The 19,272-nt window shown below is 41.7% G+C and overlaps 2 protein-coding genes across 9 annotated transcripts in view; both read left to right on the top strand.

Annotated features, from left to right (window-relative positions):
* The window catches only part of KLHL31 (kelch like family member 31), a 196,247-nt gene extending 195,676 nt beyond the window's left edge, over nt 1–571 (top strand). Inside the window, exon 9 of the mRNA XM_042986581.1 lies at nt 480–571. The gene's annotated coding sequence lies outside the window, so the exon portion shown is untranslated. The remainder of the gene's footprint in view (nt 1–479) is intronic.
* A 1,549-nt stretch (nt 572–2,120) lies between these two features.
* GCLC (glutamate-cysteine ligase catalytic subunit) overlaps nt 2,121–19,272 on the top strand; it is a 59,038-nt gene continuing 41,886 nt past the window's right edge. For 6 of the 8 annotated variants that reach the window (XR_006217691.1, XR_006217690.1, XR_006217689.1 and 3 more), the window contains exon 1: nt 10,497–11,096. Coding sequence is in view for 4 of the 8 variants with exons in the window: in XM_042986573.1 (XP_042842507.1) it covers nt 10,947–11,096 (150 nt within the window). In the remaining 4 variants the exon portion in view is untranslated. Of the gene's footprint in view, nt 2,214–10,496; nt 11,097–13,127; nt 13,223–14,260; nt 14,335–19,272 lie in introns of those variants that run through there. The other 2 variants (XM_042986575.1, XM_042986570.1) reach the window with 2 other exon arrangements.

Raw genomic sequence — 19,272 nt, 5'->3', positions numbered from 1 at the left:
TGTACTTTGGGGCCTGAGTCCATCTGGAAGGCCACTTGCAAAACCTCCAACACAGTTTTAGATGGTGAATGGGCCTTTGCCTCTTATTAATAGTACCTATAGAGAATATTCTTCTATAGAGAATTTTTTCAAAGCACTTTCATATATGTTATATTGTTTACCCTCACAATGATGATGAACCAGGGCTGGAATTATGATCATTTCCACCAGTTTCTTCTCTTACTTTTTTTTTCTTTTAATGTTTATTTATTTATTTTTTTGAGAGAGAGACAGAGAGCATGAGCGGGAGAGAGGCAGAGAGAAAGAGGAGACAGAGAAAATCCCAAGCAGGCTCCACGCTCAGCGCAGAGCCCGGCACAGGGTTCATCCCGTGACTGTGAGATCATGACTTGAGCAGAAATCAAGAGTCGGAGGTTTAACCGAATGAGCCACCCAGGCACCCCCTCTTACTTTTTTTTCTTAATCTTTCTTTCTTCCAGAACCCAGGTGAAGAAATTAATTTATCTGCCCAAAGTAATATCACTATCACATGAATATTTGAAGGAATGAGTGAGTGAATCATAATGAGCTGGTACGTCAGGAATCTAAGACACTAACCCATGCTGTTCCTGTTTTCTTTCCTTTCCTTCTTATTATCATTTTCTTCTTTCTTTCATTTTTCCCTCTGTTCTTTCTTCCTCTCTCCCATTTTCTGGTAACTTCTCATAATCTGCATCAGCTTTTGTGTCCTTCTCCTGGGACTCGGGAATGCAATACTAATGACATTAATGAACTACAAGCCTCAGAGAAAATGAAACATAATAGCCATTGTTTTTTATTATTTCTGCAGTGTCCTAAGTACAATTAAAAGAAAGCCAGCTTTCATCAATCATGCAACAACACATTAGCTGAACTGAGCTGGTAACAGACTTTAAATGTTCAAGTAAATATTTGCTGGCTTACGTTGGCATGTTTTTGCCTTTTAAACAAACTACCATATAATCATCTGAATATAAAACAGCCAAAACTGTATAAACTAGCCATAACTTGAAAACTAAAACTTGGAAACCTCAAGTCATATTATTTTAGTTAAAATATTTTAGTTGAATCTCCTTTTTTACATCTAGAATTTTTTTTAAAGATTTTATTTTTTTAAGTAATCTCTACATCCAACATGGGGCTCAAGTTTACAACCCTGAGATCAAGAGTCAGGTGCTCTACTGACCGAGCCAGCCATGTGCCCCCCTATCTAGAAAAATTTTAAATAGATAAAAGAGAGAAAACTCTTATTGAGGATGCCACCTTCAAGCAGAATTTATATTGTTTTCTTACAAGGAAAAAAAATAGGATTCATAAGCCACTTTGGATGTAATATACTGAGTATGGATTAGATTATTTATATTTTACAAATCTGACATTATCAAATGTACCAAATTTCTGAAAAATGTGATTATTTGCACTTTTCCTCTTTAGCTTTAAATACTAAAGCATTCCACCATCTGCACTAGGAACTTTTTATCAATATGGTCTGCCTGCAGAATAGTATCGTGTAATGTTAGCAAAGGTATGCTATCAATTATCATTTTCATCCCCAAGTAACGTTTGAAAAAATAAAACCCTAATCATGTAACAAGTCCAGTCAATTTAATTAACGTCAAATCAAATATTCCTTGACATTTTGACACAATTTTGACTTACTGAATAAATCCCGTTATAAATCTCTCATAAACCCTTCAGATTTTACATACTGTTTTAAATATTATGCTTCTAAGGTCTGTAGATTCATAACAGAAACCAGAGACTATCAAAGGTTAACTAAAGCATCTATCTTTCAATAGCATTCCTCACTGATTACCTCATTTTGAAATCATCTAAGAAGTAAGCTGTATGCCCTACCTGAAGATAAAGGGAGAAAAATTCTTCAACTGAGAGATTTTATCCCCAGTCTGAGCAAAGGGAAATTCTCCAGGGCTGGTGTCTTTTTCAGGGTACAAATCACAGCACTCATAGCTAAATCATTAGCAGAACTAACCAGTCTGACACACATAAATCATCACAAAAACAATAGGTGCTCTTTATTATTTTCTTCATAATGACACCTAAAATTACTGAGTTTATATTCTTGTTTATTGTCCGTCTTCTCACTCTAGAAAGAAAGCTCCATGAAAACAGAATGTTACTCTTCCCTTTCACCCAGTATCTTCGGCACCAAGAACAGGACCCGTGCAGAGTGGGTACGTAGTACATATTTGTTAAATAAACACAAATTTAGTTCAACTGGCAGAGAATTGCCTTAGTTGTATAATCACAGAACTTTATATATTGTCCAAACTTCCAAAAGTTCTTTGTAGCCCAGATCAACACTGGTACTAATTTCACAGCTAGTTTATGGACATATTTCATCTGTGTTCTTAAGTATTAGAAGACATCTGTAAAAAACTGTCTAGTTATTTGAAAACTAGAAGATAGTGCCTAACTCTAACTTCAATAATAATACTATCTCCAAGGACACGTTCTCACATTCAAGGTTTTAGCTGTTGTTTTGACCATTGCAATCTAATTACAACTTAGAAAACCTAGTGAATTTCCCCATCACACATTCCCTCAACTACAGGACTGTGCCCCTGACCTTGCTGAGGGCAAGGTGAACCCTGATTAGTTCCCTGTATGTGGAAACGATTCAGTATAGGTATAAGAGAAATGTTCATTCGTTTACCCCTCAACTCCCCATTTCTTCTGCCAAAGCACATCGCAAGCCATAAAGGCCTATTCAAAATTTAAGTATTACTGTTGATACATATGATTGAGTTTTGTTTTCAGCAGTGAGAGGGAAAGTGGAATGAATTTGGACTCTGAAGGCAAAGAGACCTGGAATCAAATCCAAGTTCTGCTGTTTACTTGTTATTTACAAGTCTCTGGCTAGCCTTTGAGTGTGCTTCCTAATCTGTGAGCCTCCACTTCCTCCTCTGTAAAATGGGCTAACACCTCATAGAAATCTTTCCTAACCTTTTTCACAACATTACACACCTTGAAACTGAGAATGTTTTTACTGTAAAGGATGTTGCTGTCCACAGTGAGATGTGACCAGACCAGAAGGCTCTGGCCACCCAAATCAGGTCCTGCTTTGCCATTGCAAGGGCTGAAGGGAAAGTCATTTTGGTATCCCATTGCTAGTTAGGGCACATTAGTATTCCAAGCCATGCTTTTTGGGAAGCTCTGCCTTGTTTTGCAGGGGGGTGTGGGTGGGGGGATAAATGTGAATCTTCCTGATCACTAGTTCCCCTTCCTTCCCTAGATCAAGGATAAGCAAAACAACGTGTTTATCTGGTGCCCATCTCCCTGGCTGAACACTCCTCTGAAGGTGACCATTGGACTGTGCCAGAGCAGAGCTGTCCACACCAAGTGATGCTTCATAGCAACTCTGTCTTTGGTGAACTTACTGGCATCCCCTTATATATAAGCTGTGGCCTGATAACCTTAAGCATAGTTCCATAAAGTTCCTACCCAAGGCCACGGAGTTGACTGCTGACTAGCAAGCTGTTCTCTACTTTGTACAGGTGTCTATTTGGGGAGGGAGAAGGTAGAAGAGCCAGTGAAGGTTTGCTTAAACTATTATTACAGCGAAAACACTGGCTGTCATCACAAAATATTAAAAATTAAAGTGCCAGAGACGGTTTTTAGTGGCCCTGGCTTTTACAGGTGCTAAGCTTTTGAGTAATAGGGGAGTGTCTTTCCAGGAAACTGCAACCTTTTACCATTGCAACAGCGGAAAACATCTGTGGCAGGAAGATATTTTCTGAGCTTACTGCTACTTGAACGTAGTGATGTTGTGTCTCCTAAAATTCCTACCTTGCCTTAATTGATGAAAAAGAAGTACCATTCAGTGAGCCTCCCCCTCCTCACTATATGTGTCAGATATTCCGCATGTTATTTTCAGTCTTTACAAGCACTCATCAAAGTATCGCTTTCCCCCATTATACAAATGATGAAACTCAAGCACAGGAGTTTGCCCAAGGTCACAGAGCTAGAGGGGCCAGAGCTGGGATTCCAAATCAGTTCTAACACTCAAGCCAAGACTTTTCTGGTATGCCATATTCTCTGTCCAGTAGTAACAGAGCTTCTAAGACCTAATGAGTTTTTATTCTTTAAAACTGAATTTTTTAAAAATGTAAGCAGGGCACTAAGAACTCTGCAGCTTAATATTAATATTGGTGGGGCATCTTTGTGGCTCTGTTGGTTGAGCATCTGACTTCGGCTGAGGTCGTGATCTCATGGTTCGTGAGTTCAAGCCCCACACAGGGCTCTGCTCTGACAGCACCAGGCCTGCTTTGGATTCTCTCTCTCTCCCTCTCTGCCACCTCCCTGTTCATGGGCATGCACATGTGCATGTTTCTGTCTCTCTCTCTCACAAGTAAACATTAAAAAAATTTAATATTGATATATTACTGGTCTCACATGGACAAGAACTAAGACTAGGAGAGTAGACCAGGGCTAGATCAGGAAGTGGCCACAAGGAAAAGAGAAACAAGATAAAGAAGTGGTCTTACTCCCTCTTATCATGGGCCCCATCAACACACTGGAGACTAGTGGTATATTCAATAGCTACATATAAACATTTATTTATTTTTGAGAAACAGAGTGTGAGCGGATGAGGGGCAGAGAGAGAAGAAGACACAGAATCCGAAAGTAGGTTCCACGCTCTGTCATTACAGAGCCCGATCGATGCGGGGCTCGAACCCACAAACCGTGAGATCATGACCTGAGCTGCTTAATCAACCGAGCCACCCAGGTGCCCGTTACAAATGTTTAAAGAAAGGCACCCATGTAATATTTAGAGTTAATCCTAATACATGTAGACCAAGGTTTCTCAACCTTCACACTGTTGACATTTTGAGTTGAATAGTTCTTTGTGTGGGGCTCTCCCGTGCATTGTAGGATAGGCAGTTTTTCCATGAGTTGATTTTTCCCTTCAAAATAACTATTAAATAACTAAGTACTAAAATAAGCTGCAGCAGGGGGTATCGTGTGTGAAAAATACCTCCCGGAAGTACAATTATGTTATTCCTTTGTTTTTGTTTTTGCTTTTTGGACATGTCTTATTGAAGCAAAATTGCTTGGTATCCAGTATAGTTGCCTTTCCACGTAGGTGTAATTATGATTGGCACTTTTTCACATTTCATCATCCACAAATTGCTGTGTGCCAAAGGTCAATTATTTGGTGTTATCTAATCTAGAATGAAGCTTACATCTATGTGAATAAAGGTGAGTGCAATGGGAAGAAAAAATAGGAATCTTCAAAAACATAAATACATGCCTTAAAGACCTTACTCATATTTGACAGTGGGCCTCCTTTGACAATAATAATTACCCATGCCAGCCACTGTGAAAGTTTATACCACATGTGACAAGTAGGGTTTTTTAGTTTTGTTTTCAAATGCAAGGTCACCTAATGTGGAACAATAGCTAGAAAAGTTGGAATAAAAACAATTGGATAACATCACCTGTCTCCAATTTTAGGATGAAGGAAATTGACTTCCAGTAAGGGATTAGCCTATTGCTTTCTCCTTTTCATCTTCCTGGATCATCCCTCAGTACCAATTGCTCAAATTGTCTTTTACATTTGTCACTTAAAGCTAACTACCTGAGATCAGATGCCAGTGAGATTTGCTTTAAATTAATGGGAGGGGGTGAATATCTGAGATGAGATTAGCTATGTGGTGATCCTGAAGATGGGTAATAGGTACATTACACTATGTCCTCTGTACTTTTCTGCTTGCTCGGAAATGTCTGCAATAAAAAATTGTGTTTCTTTAACCATACTCCAGTGAAGAGAGTGAATCTACTAGGCTGAGCTATTACCTTCCCTGTCCCAACACATCAATCTTGGCCTCTTTATCTGCTTCCCTAGCATCTGATAAGATCGTGATACTGTTATGAAAAACCTCACCATTTCACATGTGTCCCGGATTCCATCATGTCTCCTGAGAGATCTTCTAAAGGCATCCTCTCTCATTCCCACATCTTTAATCTCACCCCACTGACTCCTATCCATCTTCTTTACACTCAAGCTTCCTCATCTTAATATAGGCCTCACTTGAGGGAGCAAACCTTTTGTGACTATATGAAAATAAGCACATTTTTATTTTTGAAAAATCCATATGAACTAAAAGTTGGCTTTAAAAATCAAGTTGATGGTGGTTCAGTGTTTTGTCGACTTAGAATGACAGTAACATATCTCAGCAACATGTGTTAGAAATACTACACAATACAAAAAAAAAAAATTGCACTTTTTCAACTAACTTAGTGGTATTGACATCAGAGAATGTTTAGGCTGGGAGAGAAACCTCAGGTGAAGAAGGAAGTGTCCCTGATGATAACAAACACAACTTTGCTTAGAAGGACTGGGCACGCTCCCCTGAGCCAGGGTGAAGACCACAGTCTTTTGGGCACTGCTCTTCTGTGATAAAGCCCTGGGGTATTTCTTCAATGTAGTCAAACTCTAAGTACAATGCGATGGTAGGGAAAAAATCCTTCATGCATCTTTTGCATTTTGTACTGTATGCACTTGAGTTGAGAAACAACTAGTTGTTTCTACCAATAATTAAAACACAAAGCAAGAAAATCTTAAACACCTCACCGTCAGAACAGAGGTTTTTTGGGGGAAAGGGAATGTCAGAGGAGAGGAGGCCTTAGCGGAGGTGGCATCAAGAAGACAGGAGCCCCACAGAAAGAGGCCTTCAGCTCCACCCAGACTATGAGTTGTAGTAGAAAAGTGCACTGTAGTTCAGATCCCTGAGTAGCCACTACCTGTTACTATTACTGGATCTCAGTTGCCTTATCTATAAAACATGGCGACAACCAGGATTGTTCCATGGATTCTAGATCAAAGTGCTCGGCATAAAGCAGGTGCACCATGAAGAGTAAATTACTGCGACGGCCGGGATACCATCTAGAGGACGTTCAAGCCAAACAGCGCAGTAAGGGCTGGGGCGGGTGACCGCAAAGCGGCCTGAACCTGCAAATTTCTCCCTTAGAGACCCTTAGGCACAAGTCCCTCTGCTTTCCTCGTTTGATCTTTGTGCGGTCAGCTCCAGGCTATCATCGGAAGCTGCTGACTCAGGGAAAATTGGAACTGGCATGACCACAGGGAAATAGACTTTTTTCCCTCCGTACTCAAGAGGCCCGAAAACCAATGAGTCTGAAATGGCTGCTGCAACACTTAGGAGCAGCAGCCGGGTGTGGGGGATGGGAGAGTGTCAGGAGTGGAGGGCCGAAACTTTGCCCCAAGCAGCATCCCGGCAGTGACCTCTAGCACAGAACAGGCACAAAGTGCTGAGTCACGGGGAGGCGGCACCGCGCGCCTGGAGGCGGGCCCGGCGCAGTCACGTGGCGAGGGCTGTATCACAACAACGACGCGGCGTGCAGCGCCGGCCGCCCGCGCCGCTTCCTCCCGCTATCGAGCCGCCCTCCGAGCATGCTCAGCTCGGCCCCGCGGTTGCTCCGGGTCCCCAGCTTCACTGCTCCGTGGTCCGAGTTTTCCAGGCGTCCCTAGAGGCGGGGCTTGCGACTGTCGGGGCTAGGAGGCGTGAAAGGTGAAAGCGTCGTCTTGATCGCCAGTAGCAACGGTTGGTTAGAGCCTACTGAGTCCGGCTTTTTTTCCACGGAAGATGTGACCGGGAATCCGCTATGAGCAAGGCCTGAAGAAGAGCTGACTCTGCAGTCTATGGGCACCGTTTCCCGTTAGTGGTCATTAAAGCCCTGAACGATCTGTCTGGGGCTAGTCGCTGAAAACCTACTCGTAGAAGTACCGAAGAAGTAAACCTAAAAATGAAAAACACTGTCAAATAGAGGGGATTGACTGTTGACTGTAATTCCGTTGATCTGTGCTGGGGATTTTTTCTCCTTGTAACAGCAATTGATTAAAGCACTGTGGAGGCCACAGTTTACATTTGACATAACTGCCGAATAGTACCATCATGCTGCACCCCATTTGGGATTGTCCTGAGCCCAGGGGCTCTCGGGGCGGGGGGGGGGGGTGCTTGTTTAGAATTCGAATAAGAGAGGCCCCCTTCTGTGTCACCCGGAACCTGGGACTGAGTGACTCAAATTACAGCGCTCTCACTACATGCAGTGCTATCTAGAATTTTGGCTAGACTTGAACTTAAATCTCTTACTGAACCCCCCCCCCATACCTGTTTGTTCATTAAAATGAAACTGACACTCTCCCAAGAGTCCAGCTTCAGGTATTGTGAGGAAATGCAGCAGGTGTAGGAGAAAAATGTGTGCTTTGCAAAGCGTAAATGTCTACACCTGTGCTGTTTCAATTAAGTGGAATGCGTGTCACAAAGATAATCTTAAATTTCCCATTAACCACCTTTAAAAACGGAAAAGAAACAGGTGAATTAATTTAAGCACATACTGTATATTAACATATTCAAAATACTGTTAGGGCAACATGTAATTGATATAAAATTATTAATGAGGTATCTACATGCTTATTTTTGTACGGTCTTTGAATCTGGTATGTGTATTACACTCACAGCAGGTCTCTTAGGCCACTAAGTTTTCAATGGAAATACTTGATCTGTATTTCCATTTTATAAAATTAACAGGCAAAAAAGTAAATTCATATTCCCAACCTGCTCCAAATTTATGTAAAAGTTTTCCAGTAACCAAATGGAATTTCAAGTTTGAAATGTCTATTTCAGTGGATTAAAATAAAGCTGAAATTAGTTTTACAGTCAAATTAGCCATTCCTCAGATGCTCGGTAGCCACATGTAGTTGATGGCTATTGTACTGAACAATGCAGGCCCATGCAAATGCTAGATTTTGAGAATAAAAAAATGATCTTTTAGATGTCTCACTTGCATGTGAAACATGAGCAACACTGCTCTCCTAGATCCCCACACTACCTGCCTTCCTTAGGAAGTAAGATACATAGGAAGCACTTTTCTAGAATCGAGGATATAAGAGGCATAAATTAACTCTATCCCAGAGGAAGTCAGTATAGAGATACTTTTAAAATTATTCTATCATAATGTAGAACTAGAGGCATGTACAAATGCAACCAAATTAAGGAGAGGAATAACTGGGACTGAGCAGATAAACAGGAATGTGTCAAGTGGAGATTTCCAAGCAGAAAAGTCAGTGGAAAGCCAGGACCAAACAAGCCTGGTGATGCTGGTGCAGAGGGTACAAAGAAGAGTGGATGCAGCAGCAGCTGAGGTCGAGTTGGCTGTGAACAAATTAGAATGAAGCTTGGTTTTTATCCTCGCTGTGTGCTGGGGATTGAAACCTCTCCTGAGCTTCAAACACCCCCACAAATCCACGCCCCCCCCCACACCGCACACACATACACACACTCCACTGTAGGATTATAACCAAACCTTGGGTTTCCATGTCCCCAAGCCCTAAGAGGGGCACATCCAATAGGATGGGTGTGGGAGAAGGGACTTCTGTCATATAGCCTCTCAGCAGTTAGTTAATAAGTGCTTAAGAAATGTTAACTTTGTAGTTCATGGAATACACTTTTGGCCTCATGTGTGTGATCTAGTTGCTGTCACTTTCTCCCTCGCTGACACATCAGCACTCTGTCAACACATATTTATTGAACAATAACTTGGGGCTGAGATACCGCCTTCCTTCTGTTTGCCACCAGGATAGGGTCAACCCCAGCTGCTTCTAAAATCCTCTACTCTTTTGTAAGCTCACATGAACATCATTTTAGTCACATAATGGATGAATATTAGGTTTGGATGAGGGATATGCTTTTGGAGAAGATTCCATCAATAAATCCATCTGTAGATGTTGACAGAGTCCCTCTTGTTGCAATGAATGGTGTCTGTGCAAAGAATATAGGTCAAATAATTACAGAATACAGAAATACTTGTCATATATATACATATGGTATAAATACACAAGCTTGTATTTCTCTTAATAACCAGGTAATGTATTGGTCATCAACTCTATGCACGTCTGCATCGTGCACACTCTTACAACATAAAAGATAGAATTAATATAAGCTTACACGGGTGTAGAAATAACTTGCCCAAAGTCCCACAGTCAGTAAATAGTGGAAACGAGAATTGAACAGGTGTTTTATCTGACTACCAAGCTACAGAGTCATTACCATACCTGGCTGCCCTCACCTGTTTTTTTTATAAGTGTGAGGGCTTTTCTCACCTCACAAAGAATATAGAAGGTTGTTCATTAATTCAAATGATCAAATTTCTTCTCCAACACCAAGTTTATCTCTTTGGATTAGAGAAAACGAGTTTCCACACGTTTCCTTTGCTTAAAGAGGGGCGAATCTCACTCTCCCGGCCCCCGGTGAGCTCCTCCCCTTCGACTCCGCCCCAACCACGCCTGCGCACGCCTCCTCCTCAGCCTCCTCAGTGTTTCTTTGGGCGCTTGGCCACGCTTCCTCTTCTGCACCGCCTTCTTTCCCCGCCCCTCGCCCGTAGTCTATAAAATCCGGAGCTACGGATCGCGCCTCGGAGCGGCGAGCGAGCAGATAGGAAGACTGGGCATGCTCGGTGGCGGCGCAGGTCTTGGTCACAAGTAGGAAGAAGCCAGTGCACGACACTGGCAAAGAGAAGCGGGAGCCGCTGCCGCACCGCGGCGGTGGGGTCTGTCGCCACCGCCTGGGAGCAGGAGCGGGGCGGGAGCCGGAGCGGGCGAGGCCGCCTGGCCGAGAGCCGCCCAGCCTGCCCTCCTGCCCTCTGCCTCTGTGCCCGTGCGGTGCGCCTGACCCCTGAGTCGGTCACCTGGGGGGCAAGGACCCGCGCGGGGGAGCGGGAGAGGAGCGGACCCTCCCTCTTTCCGCCGGCTGCGGCACGAGGGCGCCCCCGCGGGGCGGAGCAGCTGCTGCCTCCGGCGTCTTGTGCGGACAGCTGAGTGTCCGTCTCGCGCCCAGCGCCCCGAGCGAGCGGCAGCCGTCAGCCCCGAGAAGGAGGAGGGGGCAGCCATGGGGCTGCTGTCCCAGGGCTCGCCGCTGAGCTGGGAGGAGACCAAGCGCCACGCCGACCACGTGCGGCGGCACGGGATCCTCCAGTTCCTGCACATCTACCACGCCGTCAAGGACCGGCACAAGGACGTGCTCAAGTGGGGCGACGAGGTGAGCGCCCACGGCCTCCGCCCCCGCCTGGCTCCCCTGTCAGGCCACCCCGCGCCTCCTTTGTTCTGCGAGGCGCGCCCCGCGGCCCCACGGTGGTCCGTGTCATCCGGTGTGCCTCTAGGGTCCTCGGACGAGCTGTCCCTGCCCTCGCCTGGCGCGCGTCCGGGGTGTGGGGCCCTGCCTGAGCCTTCTCACCAGACTTCTCCATCCCATTCATTCATTCTTAACGGGTTTCCCCCTTTATTCAAAAAAACGGGGTAGGCGCTGGGAGGGCGCGAGCTCGAGCAGGTGTGACATTTGGTGCTTCTAGGAGTTCTCAGTCTGATACATGTGCCGGCCGCGTTTCGAGAGCTACCGTCCCGTGTAAAAATGGGCTTTTGTGCTCAGTGAGAGAGGCACAAAGTTGTCCTAGAAGGCCCATTGCTGCTAGGAGTCAGGTTTTAAGGATGTACGCTTCTGCCCCATCTCATGCAGATTACGTTTTAAACCTCCCAACTTCTCATCAGTCACCTCGCACCCTCTTCACCCTCCTCCCTCTTCTGCTGCACCACCTCTGTAGAAATTAAGGCTCGGTTTTCCTAAAGGGAAGGAAACTTCCTTGTCCTGTTTAATTCTAAATGGGAATTCTTGAAGCTTCACGGTTGGGATTTGTTAGTGGTTTTCCGTGGCCTGGATCCAATGTCTAAACTTTACAAATCAGTGCTTCAACATGTGTTCTGCCTAGAGGTGAAATGTTTTTGTATTCTCAGTATGTTGAACCATCGTTTATGGGAAAGATCTGGAAAGCATTGCCCCTTTGGATTTAGTTTTTTTTCTGCCAAAGCGTTTTGCGCTCTCCCTTCCGTTTTTGAAAGTCGCATGTAGATACAATTCAAATAATTAAATGCTTTTTTTGAAAAGTGCGTCTGTTTTTACCATCTGTCTTCCATGGCTTGCTTAGGTGTAAGCTTATCTTTAGTCCATGTTATTACTCTTGACCTAAGCGTCAAGGTGCTGGTACGCCAATGCAGAATATCTGTGTCTCCTTGCAAAACTAGTTTGTCTGTTCCTAAGATTGGAAGATAATTCTGCTTTTTTACAGTTGAAAGAATTGTGCTGTTTTAAGTTAGAAAAGTATAATGATCAGTCATTCACATATCTACTAGAAGGGGTTTGTCATACTTGGGACAGAAAAGGAGTGTACAGGATTGTGTTTATTGGTAATTCTTCAGTTTTATTCTGAAGTTCTTTGTTTCTTCACAGCATCTGATATTATACATGTTCATTTGTATATTGTGGGCATTTTACGATCTATCCTCTACTCTCCAGCCCCCTTGAAAATTCTGCTTCAATCATGTCTGGGCAGAGTATAGGGTTTTTAGGAAGAGTAAAATTCCTACCCTCAAGTTTTGACAGTCAAGTTAGAAATAGGCAGCCTGATGTAAGGAGAAGAAGTGAGATTGTGAAGACTGCTCAGATGGTTAAGGGGGGGGGGACCCCACTCTTCTCCTGAAATGGCGCTTAAGTGAAACCTTAGTTCCCTGAAGTTGGTTCTCTCTTAGATCCTTGACCTGTGGTATTGCAGGCATGAATTCTCCATTGTGGTATCTCTGTTTGGGCAGATAGAGAGGGTGATGTTTTGAACGGGGGCGGGGAGGAGTCTCATGCCTAAACATTTGCTGGTGCTTCCTTCTAGTATCATGTCAAAGTAATTACTCATTTACGTTACAGAACATTACTACTTAAAAAAAAATTTTTTTTTTAATGTTTGAGAGCGAGCACGACAGAGTTCCAGCTGGGGAGTGACTGAGAGAGAGGGAGACACACAGTCTGAAGCAGGCTCTAGGCTCCAGGCTCTGAGCCTGTCAGCACAGAGCCTGATGCAGGGCTTGAACTCAGGAACTGTGAGATCACGACCTGAGCCAAAGTCGGACGCTTAACTGACCACCCAGGCGCCCCAGAACGTTACTATTACATGCAGGTCATGATCCATTAGTGGGTTGAGAAATAAATTTGGATTTCCCTAGATTTGTTTTCTTCTCTTCAGAACTTAAAAAAAATAAAAAAATGGAATAAGATGAAGAGTACCAATTACCACAAACAGTATTAGGTCAAACTTTTGGGTTATTTGAGAGCATGTTGAGCAGGTATGTATTGAGTCACATGTAAATTATTTCTTAGTATGGTGGCCACTTAAGGAGTTTGAAAACCATACTGTCCTATTTATCACAGGAGGCTTCCTTGATGAGACGAGCCTTTGAAAAGAGCAGGAGAGCAGTCATCCACTCCAGTGTTAGCAGTTTTCCTTGCTCAGAGGGACTCACAGACCACATCCACCAAGTGAAGTCTGCAGTCAGGGTCAGACAGCAAGCAAGCCTGTTTGTATGCAGAAGCCTTGGGAATTAACAGAAACAGGCTGGGCAGATAAAAGTAGAGAAGGGTGTGGTGGGTGGTATGGCCCTGGAGATGAAGGATGGCCTTGCCAGACAGAAAATGGTGTTTGAGATGTGATATTTGGACTGTGTTGGTGTGATACCAAATTACTGCTCTTATTGGGAAATTTTGGTGTTGTACTCATAAGTCCTCTTCTCCACCCCACCCCCTCCAAAAAAAAAAAAAAGGCCTTCAAACCGTGGTTAGAAGGAGACCCTGCCGCTTTTGGAAATGCTCAGCCCTAGTTACTAGGACAGTATTTACACCTGACAGTGTTTATCAGAAGGAACCCTGGAGTTGTAGTTTCCTTATGTTGTAGTCCAAGGCCTGCCAAACTGCCTGTGTGATGGTGAGCCTCAGTTTCCTCTTTTGGAAAATGACAGGGTTGGAATCTCCCTTCTAACTTTTATAGTTTGAGTATAATTTGAATAAGATTTTTAAAAAGCAACGTACAAAAAAAAAAAAAAAAAAAAGCAACGTACATAATTTCAAGCCAGAATGTTATTCTTTGAAATTCACCTGGAGATAGATAATCTTCAGGCTGTTGAGGAAAGGAGAAGGCTGCCACCAGCCGCTGGGATAAAAATGGGTCGTACTGTAAAGGTGTGTGTATGCTGGCTTTTTGGAACTCCAAAGTATTCTCCTGTGACAACGTTATGCATGAGTAGATTCCCAGATCAGCTTACAGATGTATGTTTCACCTTTGGTTTAACCGGTCCTAACCCTAGCCACCATTTATTCTGTTTCTGTAGGAGATAGACGTTCTAACTCCTGGGTACCAGGAAAACACTTCATTTTGCCCCAGGATGGGGGCTTTGGGGGAGAGGTAAGATGGATGTTCCTGGGTGCTCTCCTGCCTGCTAAGCATTCTATGTATGCAAAAAAGAAAGCCCTTCCCTTTTCACAGCTGACAAAACTTTTCAGGTACAGTTTTTGTTTATAACCAGAGTGTACTCATTAAAAGACCAACTTAGGAAATGTATGCTGCCAACGTGGCACTAAATACAACTTTTGATTTTTTCCTAATCACTCTTGTGTTAGTTACCTTCCTGGCCTTTCTGCTACTTAATAATGGCAGAGGCATTATCAGAGTTGAAATCTGTCTGACTCCAGGTCCATTTCTTAAACACCTTATACCAGGTTTTGGATTATTTACGATGTATGAGATTTCATCAAATCTCCTTTTATACAGTTCACACTACAGGTTGTAAAGGTGTCAGGAAACAACATTTGAAAGCAAATGTTTAATTTTTCTAATTTTTTTTAACCCAGTGTTGTGGCTGTCAAAGTTAAGAAGGTAATTGTCCTGTAGTATGCAGAAAAGTGCATGTGATCTTAGGAAAATATAATATGCCTTTAATACTTGAGTGTGTTCTTTGCATAAAGCCAGTAAAACTGGGGTGGGGTATATTCAGTGCTGATAGGTCTTTGAACTACAAATTTGCTTGTGTAGGGTAAGAATGCTTAAATGACTATTTAGAAAATGCATAGCTTGCTGATTAATAAGCTTATGATCCTGTAGGAAAAGTAACATAACCCTGAGCTATAAATCTAGAATGAATAAAAGCAGCCATTTGAGTGTAAATGAATGTGAAGCTTGGACAAATTGCTTAATCTCAACCTCAGTTTTATTATCTATAAAATAGGGATGATAATACCTCATAGGGTTATTAAGATTAAATAGGATAATGTTGATGAAATGGTGTACAAGGAAGTGCCTAACTTACTAAACAAAGACTCATAAAATGGTAACTTAAAATGTTTACTTGGAAGAATTTTTTTTTTTTTTTAATGTTTGAATGAGAGTATGTGAGCAAGAGCGTGAGTGGCAGAGGGGCAGAGAGAGAGGGAGAGAGAAGAGAGAATTGGAGGCAGGCTCCATGCTGTCAGTGCAGAGTGACACAACAGTGAGATCATGACCTGAGGGGAGATCAAGAGCCAGTCACTTAACCAACTGAGCTACCCAGGTGCCCCTACTTGGAAGTTTTAAAATATCTGCTATATCTCGTCTAAATACTCATGGTCAAACTGATTCTCAGCTATAGAGAACAAACTGAGGGTTACTGGAGGGGAGGTGGACAGAGGGTGGATCAATAGGTGATGGCTATTAGGGCAATTGTGATGAGCACTGGGTATTGTATGTAAGTGATGAATCCCTAAATTCTACAACTAAAACTAATATTACACTGTATGGTAACTAGCTGGAATTTAAATACAAACTTGAAGAAAAAAAATAGCCATAGTCATTGGGGAATGAGGTAATCCCTGTATGTAGGGTTTATTTTTAAACTAACAAACTTATATTTGTTTATTCAGATATATATTTCATTAGCTTATTATTTTTGATGGTATTGATGGTAATTCTAGTATTTCTAAATTGCTTTTAACAATCTAAATTGTCTTAAAAATACATTACTAGACACTGACTTACTAGAATTAGATACTGAGCACAACTATTTCTTGATAGTCATTGTCAAGATTCAGGTTTCTTACATAGGTCATTGAGTGTTTTGTGACCTATAAAGCCAAGTTGTTTTATCTTTCTGCTGTCACTGTGTACATTGTTTTACAGCATTCATTCATATGTCTAAAGCACAGTGGTGAAATCAAGGAAAAAATGAATTTGTGCTTCTGAACATTTTATATACTCCAGGCATCTGAATGTGTTGTTAAATTTAGAAAACTGTATTTGGGGCATTACGGGTGCTGCTGGTATTGGATGGGAGCATATTCTAATAAGCTTGCTAATCTTTGTTCGTTCATGATTGAACCAAGTTAGGTGGGTTTTTAAAAACATTTCAACACCTTTATTTAGATGTAACTGATATACATCAAACTGCACATATTTAAAATGTACAGTTTGATAAATTTTGATATAGGTATACACCTGCGAAACTATCACTACAATCACAATAACATCCATCATTCTAAAAATGTTCTTGTGCCCCTTTGTAATACCCCCCTTTCCTCCCCACTTAACAGGCAACCAATGATCTCCTTTCTGTCACCATAGTAGAATTTGCATTTCCTAAGAGTTTTATATCTAGGAAACCCTATAGCATGTACTTTTTTGGTCTGGCTTTTTAAGCTGCATATACATTTTGAGGTTCATTCCTTTTGCTGCATGTATAAGTAGTTCATCCCTTTCATTGCTGAGTAGTATTCCATCGCATGGATATACTATGATTTGTTTATCCACTGTTTGGATTGTATCCAATTTTTAGCTTTTACAAACAAAATTTATATGAACATTATGTCTTTGTACTTAATGCTTTTATCTACCTTGATTATTCCCTAGGAGTGATGTGTTTAACTTTTTAAGGAAACTATAAAGTTTTAAAAACATTTTCTTTTTAATGTTTATTTTTGAGAGAAAGAGAAAGACTGTGAACAGGGAGGGGCAGAGAGAGAGAGGGAGACACAGAACCTGAAACCGGCTCCAGGGTCTGAGCTGCACAGAAACCGATGAGGGACTCGAACTCATGAACCGCGAGATCATGATCTGAGCCGAAATTGGACGCTTAATCGACTGAGCCACTCAGGTGCCCCCTGAGTTGTTCTCTTGTTACCGAATTTGAGAATTCTTTATATATTTTGGATGTAATTCTTCCCAGATAATAGACATTCCCAGTCTGTTTTCATTGTCTCAAATGATGTCTTTTGAAGAACAGAGAAGTTGTTCATTTTAATGAAGTCCAGTTTGTCCACTTGTTCTTTTATACTTTTGGTGTGGTATCTAAGAAATCTTTCCTTAATCCAAGATCACAAAAGTTTGCTCCCTTATTTTCTTCTAGAAGTTTTATAATCTTAGGCTTTACATTTAGGTTTACAACCCATTTTGAATTACTTTTGTCTGTGGTATAAGGTATGGATTGTTGCTTTTGGTTGCCCCAGCACAATTTGTTGAAAAGACTATCCTTTCTCCACTGCCAGAGGTACATGGCCTTTGTGGCTTGTCTAATACCAGTTGTCTGTGTGTGTGGTTTTATTTCTGGATTCTTTGTATTTGATCTGTATGTCTATCTTTATGCCTGTACTACACTCTTTTTATTGCTGTAGCTTTATAATACATTGTGAGATCAGGCAGTGTTAGCTCTCCAGCTTTGTTCTTTTCCAGCAAAGTTTGGTTTGACTCTTCTGAGCCCTTTGAACTTCTACATGAATTTTAGAACCAGTTTGGCAATTTCTACCAAAAACAAACAAACCCTCCTGGGGTTTTGACTGCAATTGGATTGAATCCATAGATCAGTTTGGGAAGAATTGACATTTTAACCATAATGAGTCTTCTGACCCAAGAACAAGTACAGCTTTAATTTTTCTCATCAATGTTTTATAGTTTTTTTTTTTTTTTTAAGTTTATTTAGGGGGGGGAGTGGAGAGAAAGAGGAGTGGGGGAGGGGCAGACAGAGCAGGAGAGAGAATCCCAAGTAGGCTCCCGCACTGTCCCTGCAGAGCTTGATCTCAGGACCTGAGCCAAAATCAAGAGTTGAAGGCTTAACTTGAGCCACCCAGGCGCCCCAGTATTTCGTCATTCTTAATGTACAAGTCTTGCATATCTTTTGTTAGGTTTATCATGGTTTCATATTTTTTTCCTATTGTAAATGCTATTAAGTTTCAATTTCTGATTATTGATTGCTAATATATTGAAATAAAATTGGTTTTTGCATATTTATCTTATATTCTAACCTCATTTTTGAACATGTGGGATACAGTTGTAATTAATAACTGTTTTAGTGTCTTTGCTAATACTTTCATCTTTGCTATTTAAGGTTAAGTTCAGTTTTAATTCTTTTCATTCTGAATATGCTTCACTGCTTCTTTGCATGCCTGGTAATCTTTTATTGGATTCTTTACCTTGTTGGGTGCTTGTTACTTGGGTTTTCCTGAGTATTCTTAAGCTTTGTTCTTGAATATAGTTAATTTGGAGATAGGTTAATCCTTTGAGGTCCTGATTTTGTAATTAGGCAGATCCAGAGAAGTCTCTAGTTTAGGGCTAATTCTTCTACTGAGGCAAGACCTTTATGAGCATTTTCCCCAGTGCCCCTGAATTAGAAGTTGTTCCTTTCTGACTTGTGGGAATACAATTCTGCCCTAGCTTTGGGTACTTGCCTCATGTATGGATTGACTTACTACTGAATTCCTAAGGAGGAGCCCTCTGCTGATCCTCTGGGTTTATCTGTGCACCTCTCTTTGGCACTTTGTGTCTTTGGCACCAGTGTCTTGAAAAAGCTGCTCTTTCATATACTCTGGTTTTGGTTGTTTCAGGAGGGAAGGTAAAATTGGTTGCTTTTACTCCATCTTGAGCAGAGGTCTTTTTCTCTTTATCTTTTTTTTTTTTTTTTTTTTTTTTTTTTTTAAGCTCTGCTCCTCCTTTGGAAACTTTGTCCAGAGGCTGGCTGCCCTTGTGGTTATAAAATACCTCCAGTAACCAAGATTTAGCCAACTTTTTAAAGTCAAGATTTTCTTTGCTTTTATGCTGTCATGTTCATCATTTTGCATCACTGTTGTCATCCTACAACTGGGTATTTGTTAAAAATACAGTCATTTTAAAAGTTTGCATACGTTTTATGAACGGACTTTAATTTGAAGATGCAAGTCTAAGCCTTGAATCTTCCTCCAAATAACTGTGTGATATTAGGTATAGAACTTAAGTTCTTTAGACCACAAATTTCTCATCTGTAAGACTAATAAAAAAAAGTCCTATCATTTGGTTTTGAATTTCATGTTGACCTATATGTGTGTGTGTGTGTGTGTGTGTGTGTGT

Source organism: Panthera tigris, chromosome B2 (genome assembly GCF_018350195.1).
Source record: "Panthera tigris isolate Pti1 chromosome B2, P.tigris_Pti1_mat1.1, whole genome shotgun sequence".
Lineage (NCBI taxonomy): Eukaryota > Metazoa > Chordata > Mammalia > Carnivora > Felidae > Panthera > Panthera tigris.
The sequence above is the reverse complement of the archived record's forward strand: the minus strand, read 5'-3'. Positions and strand labels throughout refer to the sequence as shown.